The 11,982-nt window shown below is 35.0% G+C and overlaps 1 protein-coding gene and 1 long non-coding RNA gene across 2 annotated transcripts; both read left to right on the top strand.

Moving 5' to 3' along the window:
• Positions 1 to 3,008: 3,008 nt before the first annotated feature.
• Positions 3,009 to 3,783, top strand: LOC149597110 (uncharacterized). The gene is made up of 3 exons (XR_016379405.1): positions 3,009 to 3,292; positions 3,368 to 3,426; positions 3,575 to 3,783. It is a non-coding gene; the product is annotated as an uncharacterized LOC149597110 (long non-coding RNA).
• A 22-nt stretch (positions 3,784 to 3,805) lies between these two features.
• LOC149597111 (uncharacterized) lies at positions 3,806 to 5,677 on the top strand. The gene is made up of 2 exons (XM_089861450.1): positions 3,806 to 4,836; positions 5,306 to 5,677. The coding sequence occupies exons 1-2, from the start codon at positions 4,495 to 4,497 to the stop codon at positions 5,675 to 5,677; spliced, it is 714 nt and encodes a 237-aa protein (XP_089717576.1). The 5' UTR covers positions 3,806 to 4,494.
• The last annotated feature ends 6,305 nt before the right edge of the window (positions 5,678 to 11,982 follow it).

Genomic DNA, 11,982 nt, shown 5'->3' on the forward strand with positions numbered 1-11,982 from the left:
TTTTCCGTTTTCTCTTATTTCTTCTCTTGCTCTGTTTTATCTTTTTCCTTCTCTTGCTCTGTTTTATCTTTTTCCTTCTCTTCCTCTTATTTTTTTTCTCCTTCTCTTCCTCCATGCTTTGTTTCTCTTTCTCTTCCTCTTGTTTCCTCCTTTTTCTGGTTCTCTAGTGACTTTAAAATTCATATCTTAATTAATTTTGAACGAAATATTAGTGGAAGCACAATTACAAGTTGTGCTTCAACAATATCAATAGATCTTATTAAAATTTCATTCATGCCATTATCCATTTCGTCATCGTCTAGTATTATTATAGTAAGATGGACTGCAACGTTAGCCGAATGTAGTCAATTCTCGCGTCGTTCTCAAACTACCTCTCTAAGTTTCTAGCATTACGAAGTATAGGTTGCGTCCTACTGTTGTAGGGATAGGCGTTTATACGAGAAATTACACTTGTTTTGAGTTTTAAAGGCTTTAATCCAAATTAAGTAAACAATAAATCCAGGTAAAGGCACACAATCTCTCTGCACTCTCGCTAACCTCGCGCGCCAAAAACTCTCTCCACTCTCCCTTGTCCCCAAAACAAAATCTCCTCTTTTTTATAACAAAAACCCCTCTCGTCCCCTGGTATTTTTCCACAACCGTACATTTTCGTGTAAACACCGTATTATTCGGATACGAGAGAATCAGGTGGCCAGGGCGAACTTCTCGCTGGGTTTTTGAACTTTCTTCACAATGGTCCCTCGAGCTACTATCTAAAAGGGGCCCACCATAAAGTAACTGTAACAATTCTAATGGAACATATCTGATAAACTTATGATCTATATATATTTGGGGGCCTGGTATAAACCGGAATAGAGAGCTGCATTTCAATTTCAAATGTTACCATTTCTATAGCACTTGTTAATATTTTTTTTACCTATTCTCCCCATATATTTCATCATTTCCCCGTCCGTTACCGATCCGTGGTTTCCAAATACCAACCATTCCCTGTTCCAAATAAAGAAACGTTGTTCCATTTTCAACCATTACCGAAATCAACAATAGAATTAAACCACTACCAAAATTCAATATTATAAATGATCTACGTAATTAGTTCTATCCAGAAAGGGGTAAAAATTAAAAATTACCAGATTCTGGAAATTTCTGGAAACTGGGGGGAAGTTGAGGCGTTATGTTAGGAAAAAAATCCTTGAGCGTCTTGGTTTGGCCCAAAATTACCACTGCAATACCTGTTTTTGAACGGGAATAGTAGTAAAAACAAGGATGCTCAACAACTGTAGAAAACCGGCCTGCAGCCTGGACTGAAGGACTCCTAGTAGCTCTCTGCCCCCAAGTAGCATGACCATGAGTCACTACCCAAAATATATTTTCTGAGAATTGGGCACGAAAACTTACAGTAGACTGATTCACAGCTATAATAGCCGTGAATCTCGTGTGCTAAAGTAAGAGGTATGGGCTATAGAACTGTTAGCTACCTAGGCAAGAACGAAATATGTGACATGAATAGTATTGGCACCGATGTTATCTTGCCATATAGAGTCAAGTACATTCAAAGGCAGAGAGCTGCCATTACTCTATGGTAAAACCCTTCAAAATTTTTTTTGGAATTTTAGGATCTTCCATAGAAAATAGGTTCTATCCTTTTACCAACCATTTCCAAACTAATATGTGTAAGAATTTAACCACTTCCATTCCATATTAGTTTTTACTCCGTGTGGTCACGTCACAACCAACGGAGTAATGCGCTGTTACCCAGTTAGATAGTTCGTTAGTATAATGCATGCGAAAAGGCAGTGCACGCGACTCCGTGGATATTGCAATCGTTTGAAATCGTAAGGCGGACTGGTAAAAGTAACAGCTTTGATAGTTCATAAATCGTGGCACGAGGACGGTTTTGAAGCTCAGTATGAAGCTCGGGTTCTAAATGGAATTATGAAACATGACTTATAAGAGTTTGTAGAAGTGTAGGATCAGAGCCAGTTCGCGTATACATATACATATATAGACAGCCTTCCCTCTGGGAGACCATTCGTGACGGTGGGGTTACTATACAAATTATATAGACATCGGGAACATCTTCAATAGACCAGAAAGTTCATGGATTTGGTTTTTGGGCAAACGAAATTCTGAAATTAGTTACTGTAAGGGTTTATTTCTGGCTGTGTTGATTTTCTACGATTTACGGAAAGAGGAAAAATGTTTGCTAAACTATAAATGGCACCTCATAGTGTCGTGGTCACTGTATTTCTCGTGTATTGAATTGGGCAGGGAATTCTCAAGTTTATGTGACACTCTTTGTAAATTTATAGTGTATACGATCCATTTTATAGCCTAAGCCTTAGATCGTTGTTGGGTGATGTACAACCTTAGCACATCGGAAACCACAAGGAGTAGTGCAAAATTATTTTTGCCCTTGTTTCTATCCATTCCCGATCCGAATATATTAGTAGGGAAACCATCCAATCTCATTCTGGATGGTTACCACGGTAAATGATATTTACCGGTTACATGCAGCTCTCTAGCCCGGAGGCATATAATGCTGTTAAGACGAGTATGCAGATGCAGTTAACGTCATGAACTATAGAATCAGATTGGTTTATATCACAACTGAATTTATTTAAGGCTTACGACGCTGAATTCGATCAAGATGTGGACTTGACTAATCTGTCAAAAATCGAGGATAAAACGATTGTTAAAGTCATTCGAAAAAGAAACATGGTTTGAATTTTTGAGAAGATTAATCCCAGGGTCGAGTTTAAGAGCTAACTATTTTATAGACGCCATCAGAAGACAGCCCTTCAGCTGCTAAAAAAATTAGATCTGAAAATGATATTGATATAATGGTAAGAAGCCACTCTTCTTTTCAAAAGATATGCTCTCAAAAACTGGGAACTGATGGGCTTTTCCATACAGTGATTCACTTTCGACATTTAGGAACAATATATCATATTTTATTTTAGCGGTTTAAAAATTTAATACCTTTAAGAAATTACACGTTATGTTGAGGATATTCACTCAGCTATCCGTGAGGACTGCGCAGATTAGTAATGGGATATTCACGAAAACGAATTATACTATATATGTAATAGAACAACACTCGACTATTATACTTTAACATTGAGAATACTCGAGGGGCTACCCATTAGTGAAATCATGCAGCTGTACTAATTAGTGAAAATGAAACTAATTCTCAAGTACAAACTACAAAGGGAGTCACTCCTTGGAAAATACGAACCTTTAGAGCCCTATCCCTACTTCTATAAGGTTTTTAAAAGGGGTACAGCCTTAAATTGTATGGTCCATCAAATTTCCTGAAGTTCCGACAGCGTCATAAAATGGATTATTAAAGTTCATGGATTTCTTATAGGTTGAAACAGAAATGTCAGAAGTTACGGCTCTTCCTTTTACCGAAAAACAGGAGACAGGGTAAATCTTATCTCTAAATAATTTTGATTAATTAAACAGCTTTCGCAAGGCTTTTAAACTTCGATGTGGTGAAGAGCAATTATATTAATTACATAATGATGGTTTCACGAAAATTTAAAGAGAATGAAAAGATTGTTTTACTTGACAGTGTTGTGATGCATACTGAAATGTTCAACCTAGAGAACATTAATACTGTAAGCAGAACAAAATTTACGTTAGAATACAAGCTCCCCGCCATCCCTATGGTCTTAGTTCAGAAAGAGAATTATGTTTCCGCGACGGAAAAGGAGAAGCGACGTACTAATAGGGAAATTGTGAATATCCTTTACCATGATTTCATTAACAAGCATAACTCAGTGTAAGTACAAGACAGATAATATGGTTACAACGAAGTTGAAACGAGTATGTTTTATGTCTAGCTATCCACCATCTCACACTCACGTGGCAGCGAAGCTTGTTGATGAATTTTCATACTTAGGAAACGTGGTAAGGAGCTGACATAAAATTTAAAGTTTGAAACTTGGGTAATATGTTGTAAACTATTGAGTTGCACCAGAAATGTTTGAAACAATTCGAATGGAGGCATAACTGTAGTATTCTTTTAAAAATAAATCTTGGGTTAATCAATCTTCCAAGTAGTGGGGATGAACAAAATTTATTATGCCCATGTGGGGTTCAATTGCGATGGATATAGTGTAGCAGAAACTTAACTTTACCTTGTACATAGGTTCCGTAGCACTTGAACCCCCATTGGCCATCAAATGTATTTTTTTATTGCTCAAAAACAAGCTGGTGTATGTAATGTAAACTAGAATCCTTACAATGTATTTAAATGGAGAATGAAATGGTTAGACAACCATTTTTAATCGATTTATAGTGAGAAATAACCTCAAATATTGTTGACAAAGTTACCTAATAATTTCTTTATTAGGCTTGAACACTTTTGTAGACCTGATCGACTCTGGCTTTTAAATTACAATATTTAATTAATTAGTATTATAATTATTTCATCGTTAGGGTACCTAGACTGCATTAATAAGAAATAAATTCAAAAATAGTAGAAAAACTATGCATGGAAATAAGAGTGTTCAAAAAGCCAAGGCACTTTACGGAAGAACGAGGGAGCAAATAGAATTGCAAAAATCTCAGCTTGAGAAAGATAAGGAAGCCAGAGAACAAGATGCAAAGAAGGGAGACACTAGCGAATCTGGTGATAAAACTCCTGATCCGTTTCTTCAAGATGAGCATGAAGATACTACTAATAACGAAGTGGAACTGGAAAATATTACCCAGAAGAGTCCGTCAAAGGAGATTGATGTAATCGAAGAGGAAATATCTGCTAGTACTTCAACTAGTGATAAGTTCCAGATAGTAAAAAAACCAGAGGCCAGACGTGTAACCCGTTTTAAGGTATTGTTCAGCAATGTTATTACAGGGGGCTCAAGGAGAATGTTGAAAATTAAATCGGCATTTCAAAAACTCGTTTAATGAAACAATTGAACCATGGCGTAATTAGATCATCCGTCCGTTTAACGCGTATTTAAGGAAAAACAATAACGACCCATGATGATGTAATGGTACTTTTTGTGAACACCTCATTTGCTCTTTCTTTGATTAGAATTTTCTTCATACCAATGATAAGTTTTTATTCATTTATAACAGAAAGAATAGTAAGGGTAATGCGAAGTCACTCATCTCCCATTCCTGCCATCATTTGACTGTCGATTCTTCTAAGTCAAAGAATGTAGCAAAAATCAGAATTAGTTATGATTTATTATGTCACGATGAGTAAAAACATTCTCCTTTATATTTTATCATTAAGTAATTGAAGTGAAAAGTAATTGAAAATCACTGTAATTAAAGTATTTTTTGAATGCAGGTAAATACATCATTAGAAAAAAGAATAAGTGGATCACTTTTACTGATTCCAAGCTTGTATAATGAAAAGTACAACCGCATGTTTTTGAAGGCGGAAAATTCCGACGAAATTGACGTCGACCCAGTATTGGTATACGAAAACTCAATTTTAGGTAGTGAGACGTACGAGTTGCACGTTGATAGAATAAAAGTACTGGTGGCAAACGAGTTGTCATCAGCAATTTTAGCGTGGTTTTACTCTTTCTGTATATTTAATTTGAAGTATTTGGACGGTCTTTTGAAAACCTCAACTGTGTATGAATACTTGATGCTTAATGTTACCAAGCCAAGAACAAACGCACTTAAGACAATTTTGTCATTTACCATGAAGTAAAATTTCAATGAAGAAAACGATTTATTAAGCGGATGCTAGAAGTTTCACGAGAAACATTATTTACAGTAACTTATCAGAGAGTATAGACGACCGTATACGCCAGTTTCACTGGCGTATAAAATCGTCTGGTGGGGAGGGGGGGGTCATTTCTCCCCCAAGGGGGAATTGATGACGTCACGTGATGTTGTTGGCGGGAAATTTGAATTTATAGGGGTTTTTTTAACGTGTATTGGTATGACGTCACGTAATTTATTGGTGTTGAAGGCATTCAGTGTCCATAGTGTTGTTAATTTGGTGTATCTTTAGGATATTGTGTACATTTAGGGGATGATTTATTGGTAATTCTATAGGTTCTGTAGACCCTTTCTATACCAACCCTGCCGGTAATGTTATTCTTTGTTTGTATGTATGCTTATGTTATTCTTATATTAAAGAACTAGTTTTAATTGAGATATGGTTTACATTGCAAAAGGTACAAACTAAACTATGGTGATGTTCTAGGTGTACTCATGTTTTGTATTGTTATTATCTGGGTGTATCTTTAGGATATTGTGTACATTTAGGGTATAATTTACGGGTAATTCTATAGGTTCATTAGGCCCTTTCTGCCTGTAATGCTATTCTCTGTATGATTTTGAGGTCTCTCCGTGTAGGCTTATGTTATACTAAAGAACTAGATTAGGTTTACATTGCAAAAGGTACCAATTAAGCTACGACGAAGGTCTAGGTGTACTCATGTTTTGTATTGTTATTATTAGGTGTATCTTTAGGATATTACGTTCATTTAGGATATGATTTTTATAGGTTCAGTAGGCCCTTTCTACACCATCCTGTAATGCTATTCTCTGTATGATTTTGAGGTCTCTCCATGTATGATTATGTTATATTACATGAACTAGTTTTAATTGAGATATGGTTTACATTGAAAAAGGGTACAAATTACACGCGGTTCTAGGTGTACTCATGTTTTGTATTGTTATTATTAGGTGTATCTTTAGGATATTACGTTCATTTAGGGTATGATTTATATAAGCTCAAGTAAACCCTTTCTGCACCATCCTGTAATGCTATTCTCTGTATGATTTTGAGGTCTCTCCGTGTAGGCTTATGTTATACTAAAGAACTAGATTTAAGTGAGATAAGGTTTACATTACAAAAGGTACCAATTAAGCTACGATGCGGTTCTAGGTGTACTCATGTTTTGTATTGTTATTTTTAGGTGTATCTTTAGGATATTGTGTACATTTAGGATATGATTTTTATAGGTTCAGTAGGCCCTTTCTACACCATCCTGTAATGCTATTCTCTGTATGATTTTGAGGTCTCTCCATGTATGCTTATGTCATACTAAAGAACTAGTTTTAATTGAGGTACGGTTTACATTGCAAAAGGTACCAATTAAGTTACGACGCGGTAGTAGGTGTTCTCGTTTTTTGTGTAATGGTTATTAAGTTAATATGTTAAAAAATAGTACATTGTAATATCATAAAAGGGGAATTAAGGCAGTTTTTACACAACTTGGTTGCTGGTAATCAGTTAAAATGAACAAATATTACTATAAAACATCATAAAATGTTGATCCTAACTAAAGTATACACGAATATAGCTAGACTGCTTCATATATTTTCTAATTAGCACACATTTTAAGCGACATTTTAATCAAAAAAGAATTACATATACCGTAACACATGATTTCTTACTAACCTTGTCACCAACCTTTCTCTCCAGAGTTCGGAAGTGAAATGACTCTCTATGGTTTACAAAATCCCCTTTTGGCAACCCAGCAGGTGTAGGTTACATGACATTAAGGGGGAGGAGGAGGTCGAACATGGTTCATAACAAAAGAATTTATCCTAATCTGTTTTTATTTATACGCAAGCACGTTCAGACGTGTCTAAAGGTCTTTTTGAGGGGGGGGGGCATGGCAATGTCACTTGACTCCTTGCATTGCTATCAATGTAATTTATATTTAGAGTGATTTATGACTCACTACCAACATGTTAAGACATTCCATCTGTTTTTTAGTTATACGTAAACATGTCCAGGCGTGTCTTAATGGCTTTGGGGGGAGGGGGTCGAACCATTTGTATTGAATCAATGGAATTTATATTTAGAGTGATCTATTGCTTTATTAATAGGGGCTGGTGATTCATCCTACGAGGGGTTTCAAGCATTTAATTGATTACAGGTGTTTGCCCCGAGGGCCTTATTAGGACAAGTCTCAACAAGTTTAAGATGTTTCCGTTGCGTCAACAGAAAGGCAATATATCATTAGACCGAAGCATTGACTATACTATATTTATCAAAATTATCGGCAGCGTAAAACAAAAATTTGTGGAAAACGTAAAAACGGTATTGAAAGAAGCATCATTCACAACGCATTTCGTGTTAAAAGTAAAAAACAATCGAAACGTTTTTGATCAACCACGTTACATTTTTTCGCAACGAAATTGAGCATTTAAAATTCTTAAAAACCCATAGGAATACATGGTAAATTGAATAGACCACCGACACGAAATCAGTCATGCACGTGACAATTGACTGACACGGAACGAGTCATTTGAAAAACATTTCAAATTAATTAAAACGTTTCGATAAATTTTAGCTAAATTTATCAAAATTACTCTATGTTTCACCAAAAACACTTTTGATTTAGCAAAATTTCACCAATTTTTTTCTATTTAAATAAAAATTTAATACCTCTTAACCCCCCCCCTCTTCGCAGTAAATAGTATAGCAATGTTTTACTATACAGAGACTAAGCTAATTAAACAAAGTATTTCTTAGGAAACGTCCATCCATTCGAGCACGAGTATTAAAATACCCAAAATATATGTTTACAATGTCGAATCATCTACATAGTTTCACACTAGAATATCACTGCTATTTACACTGTTCTAGGGAAAAACACAGATTTTAACTAACACCTTTAGAAAAAACATAAATCCCTATTTACTAAAACAGAATATAACACCAGCGAAAAGTTCAAAGTACAACACAGAGGGTCATTTAGCTAATGTCAGTGCATGAATCGTGGATCTCTAGCAATAGAAGGAAAAATTGTACGCAACATTTTTCTATAAAAATGCTTATTTGGGTTTCCTAAATTCCCCAAAGAATTGCATACAAAGTTTGAAAAAGTACTGACTTCAGTTAATCCAACTCACTTTGTTTCTTTAGTTGCCTTAAAATGACGAAACGAGTCATTTGAAAAAGAGTTCACATGACTAAAAACGTTGCGCTGATTTTCGCAATATATTTATCAAAATGATTCGATGAAAAGCATATTTTCATTAATTTCAGAATCATTAATTTCAATACATAACGCGATGGTGTTGCAGACTTAAGGAATTTAATTTTCTATACCTCAAAACTAACTTTACTCTTATCGTTGCAATTTATTTATTTATTTATTAAATAAGGCTCGAGGGATAGGGTCGTGAAGCCTGCAGGGCTTGGGTACGACCCCCCGCCATGGCAAAAGAGTCTAGATACAATACGAGAGTATATACAAACGTGGGGAATATTACAAACAGAAACGTACAAACGGACTAACAAAAGAGAGAAATCTTACGAAATGGTTAAGTCTAAACATTCAGTTACGTCATTAAAATTATTCCTTACTAGTAAATTTGAATATCATGAAAAATACGGGTTTTTACACCAATAGTTACAAAATTTGACGACTGCTTTGATTAAATTTAATGTGATAACACTAGTATTAGTGGTTAGGGTCGCTCATTCTTGAGATGTTCAGACTTTAGGGTGGTGCTTCCCTCGATTGTTGTCTGATGCTCATAGCGTTTTTTAGATACATTGGAATTTATTGTCCTTTCTTTAATTGAACCACCCACCTGGTTTTATGACATTAAAGGGGGGAGGGGGAAGAGGTCGAACTTGATCCATAACAAAAGGATTTATCCCCATCCGTTTTTATTTATACGTAACCTCGTTCAGACGTGATGGCTTTTAGGGGCCTGGTCGAACCATTTGTATTGCTATGAATGGAATTTATTTTCGGATTTATTGCTTTGTTAGTTGGTGACTCTTCCTACCACGAAACATTTGATTCGAGGAGTTTGCCCCGAAGCCATTATCCTGACAAGTCTCTACACGTTAGGTCTTTGTTGCGCTAACCGAAACCATGAAAATATATGAGTATTTTTCCAGAACTATAGGAGACTAATTTCGTTCTTTTTTTAAAGGAAATAACGCTCTTTTATCATCTTTAACGTAGCAAATAATGTAACAAAGCTATCCTAAATACCCCATTTTAATTTCAATCTGACAGCTACATCAAAAACTTTCAGTGCTTACATCTCAAGTAAACGCTGTATCAATCTAGGATTAATCAAAACATTTGTTAAAAAACAGTACATTTTTTAACCTTTTTTATCGCAAACCATACAATATATTGTGATTTTCCCGCCTATCTTAAATACTGGTTGGGGGTTCAACATTGTTAACAAGTTGGGTAGAGTAAAACAGTCCTTGCCAGATATTTACGCCTATACAGAACTTTGACGAGATTAAGAATACTTTGGTAGAAAAATCACGCTCAAATCCTTGTTTTTGTCAGTCATTCTCACAAAGTCTCTGATTTTTTAGTGAGGTTAACAGGTTTATTTAATTAGGGTTTACAAATAAACGTTAGAAGACGAAACGTTGTTGTGTGCCGTTTGTATTAATGAATGATAAGAGAAATCCTTTGTGACTCTATCGTCCCCATGATACGAATGCGTTAACATTTTTAAAATTAAGTGCTTCAAAGTCTTAATCCCTCGTTAGACGGACAGTGACGTTTTTCAGACAAAACCATAATTTTATTTTGGAATACTGGAATTATTTGTCCATTTAGGACCAAATTGCTCTAGGTTTAGCTTTCTTTATTTACAAACCTTTCACAATCAACTGTGTCCTTTTTAAAGGTATTACAGTTCCATCACTATACTAGCCCGTAGCGAAAATTATCATTGTACTATGAAATTAACCCAATCAATAGCATTTCGGAGTTATACGCCTTTTGTTATGCCAGTTTTGTATACACATCGGTGGAGAAAGGTCTTTTGTTCTATTCTTGCGAAAGACGTCTAATGTTTGGACTTGTTTTGAGAATTTTGATCCGCAGATAAACCTTTTCATAACGAATACTAGCTCAATTGGCGCTGTCTCTACTATAAAACTTTCGAAATTTAGCCTCTTAAGGAATTAAATATGTTATATTTAAATGCCGAGTTGCTACCTGGTTGATTAAAAATATTTTATAGCCTATTCCGTAAACACGTCGGGACGTGTCTTAATGACTTTGTGGGGGGGGGTCGAACCATTTGTATTGTTACCAATGGAATTTATTTTGTGATTCATTGCTTTACGTAGGCCTACTTCTCGCCTACATAATCATAGTGTTATTCAAGACCGTGAGAAACTATTTGGTAATAGGTTAGCTTAGGGTAGAATTTTTTTAAATCTACTATGGTTTTTACGACCTGTTCGGAACAAAAGATATTTTTAGCAGACATGAAGATATCAAAGGATATTTTCACAATTGAGAATCTCTAGAAACGCTTTACACACCATGTTTTTTATTTATTACCCCCATAAAGTATTGTCCCTTATTTGCGGTGTTTATACCAAAATTCTATTTATAAGCCACTCTTTTCTTGACAATTTATTTTACATAAAGCAAATCCATCGTTATTTTGTTATAAAATGGGTAAACTATTAACAGGCATGGGTCCGAAAATGCATAGTGAGAAAAACATCTGGTGACTGATTAGCAATAAATCAGGCTATTGTTAAATGATTGAGGAATATGGGCGTGTCTATTAAGAAATTTAGTTTGCTTAAGGTGGCATTTTTTTTGAAAAATGTACAATGGTTTTTATAACCTATCAGAGAAATTCGGAACGTTATTATTTAACAGACTTGAAGATAACAAAGGATATTTTCTCATTTGAGAATCTCTATAAACGCTTTACACACCCTGTTTTTTATTTATTACCCCAATAAAATTGTCCCTTATTTGCAGTGTTTATAACAAAATTCTATTTATAGGCCGCTCTTTTGTTGACAATTTATTTGACATAAAGCAAATCCAACGTTCTTTAGTTATAAAATCGGTAAACTATTAACAGGCATGGGTCCGAAATGCATTGTGAGAAAACATCTGGTGACTGATAAGCAATAAATCAGGCTATTGTTAAATTATTGAGGAATGTGGGCGTGTCTATTAAGAAATTTAGTATAAAAGCGGCTGAGGAAATGATCAAAATACACAGTCGATCTTCAAACACCGAAAGTTAAAC

The sequence above is a fragment of the Phalangium opilio genome, unplaced genomic scaffold (assembly GCF_054372755.1).
Source record: "Phalangium opilio isolate 3A_F unplaced genomic scaffold, DU_Popi_V2 ptg000390l_1, whole genome shotgun sequence".
NCBI lineage: Eukaryota > Metazoa > Arthropoda > Arachnida > Opiliones > Phalangiidae > Phalangium > Phalangium opilio.

Bases quoted from the DNA above. Each gene is read 5' to 3' on its own strand.
- LOC149597111 (XM_089861450.1), top strand. From the start codon at position 4,495: ATGCATGGAAATAAGAGTGTTCAAAAAGCCAAGGCACTTTACGGAAGA. The intron at 4,837-5,305 runs GTATTGTTCAGC...TTTTGAATGCAG, and splicing joins GACGTGTAACCCGTTTTAAG to GTAAATACATCATTAGAAAA.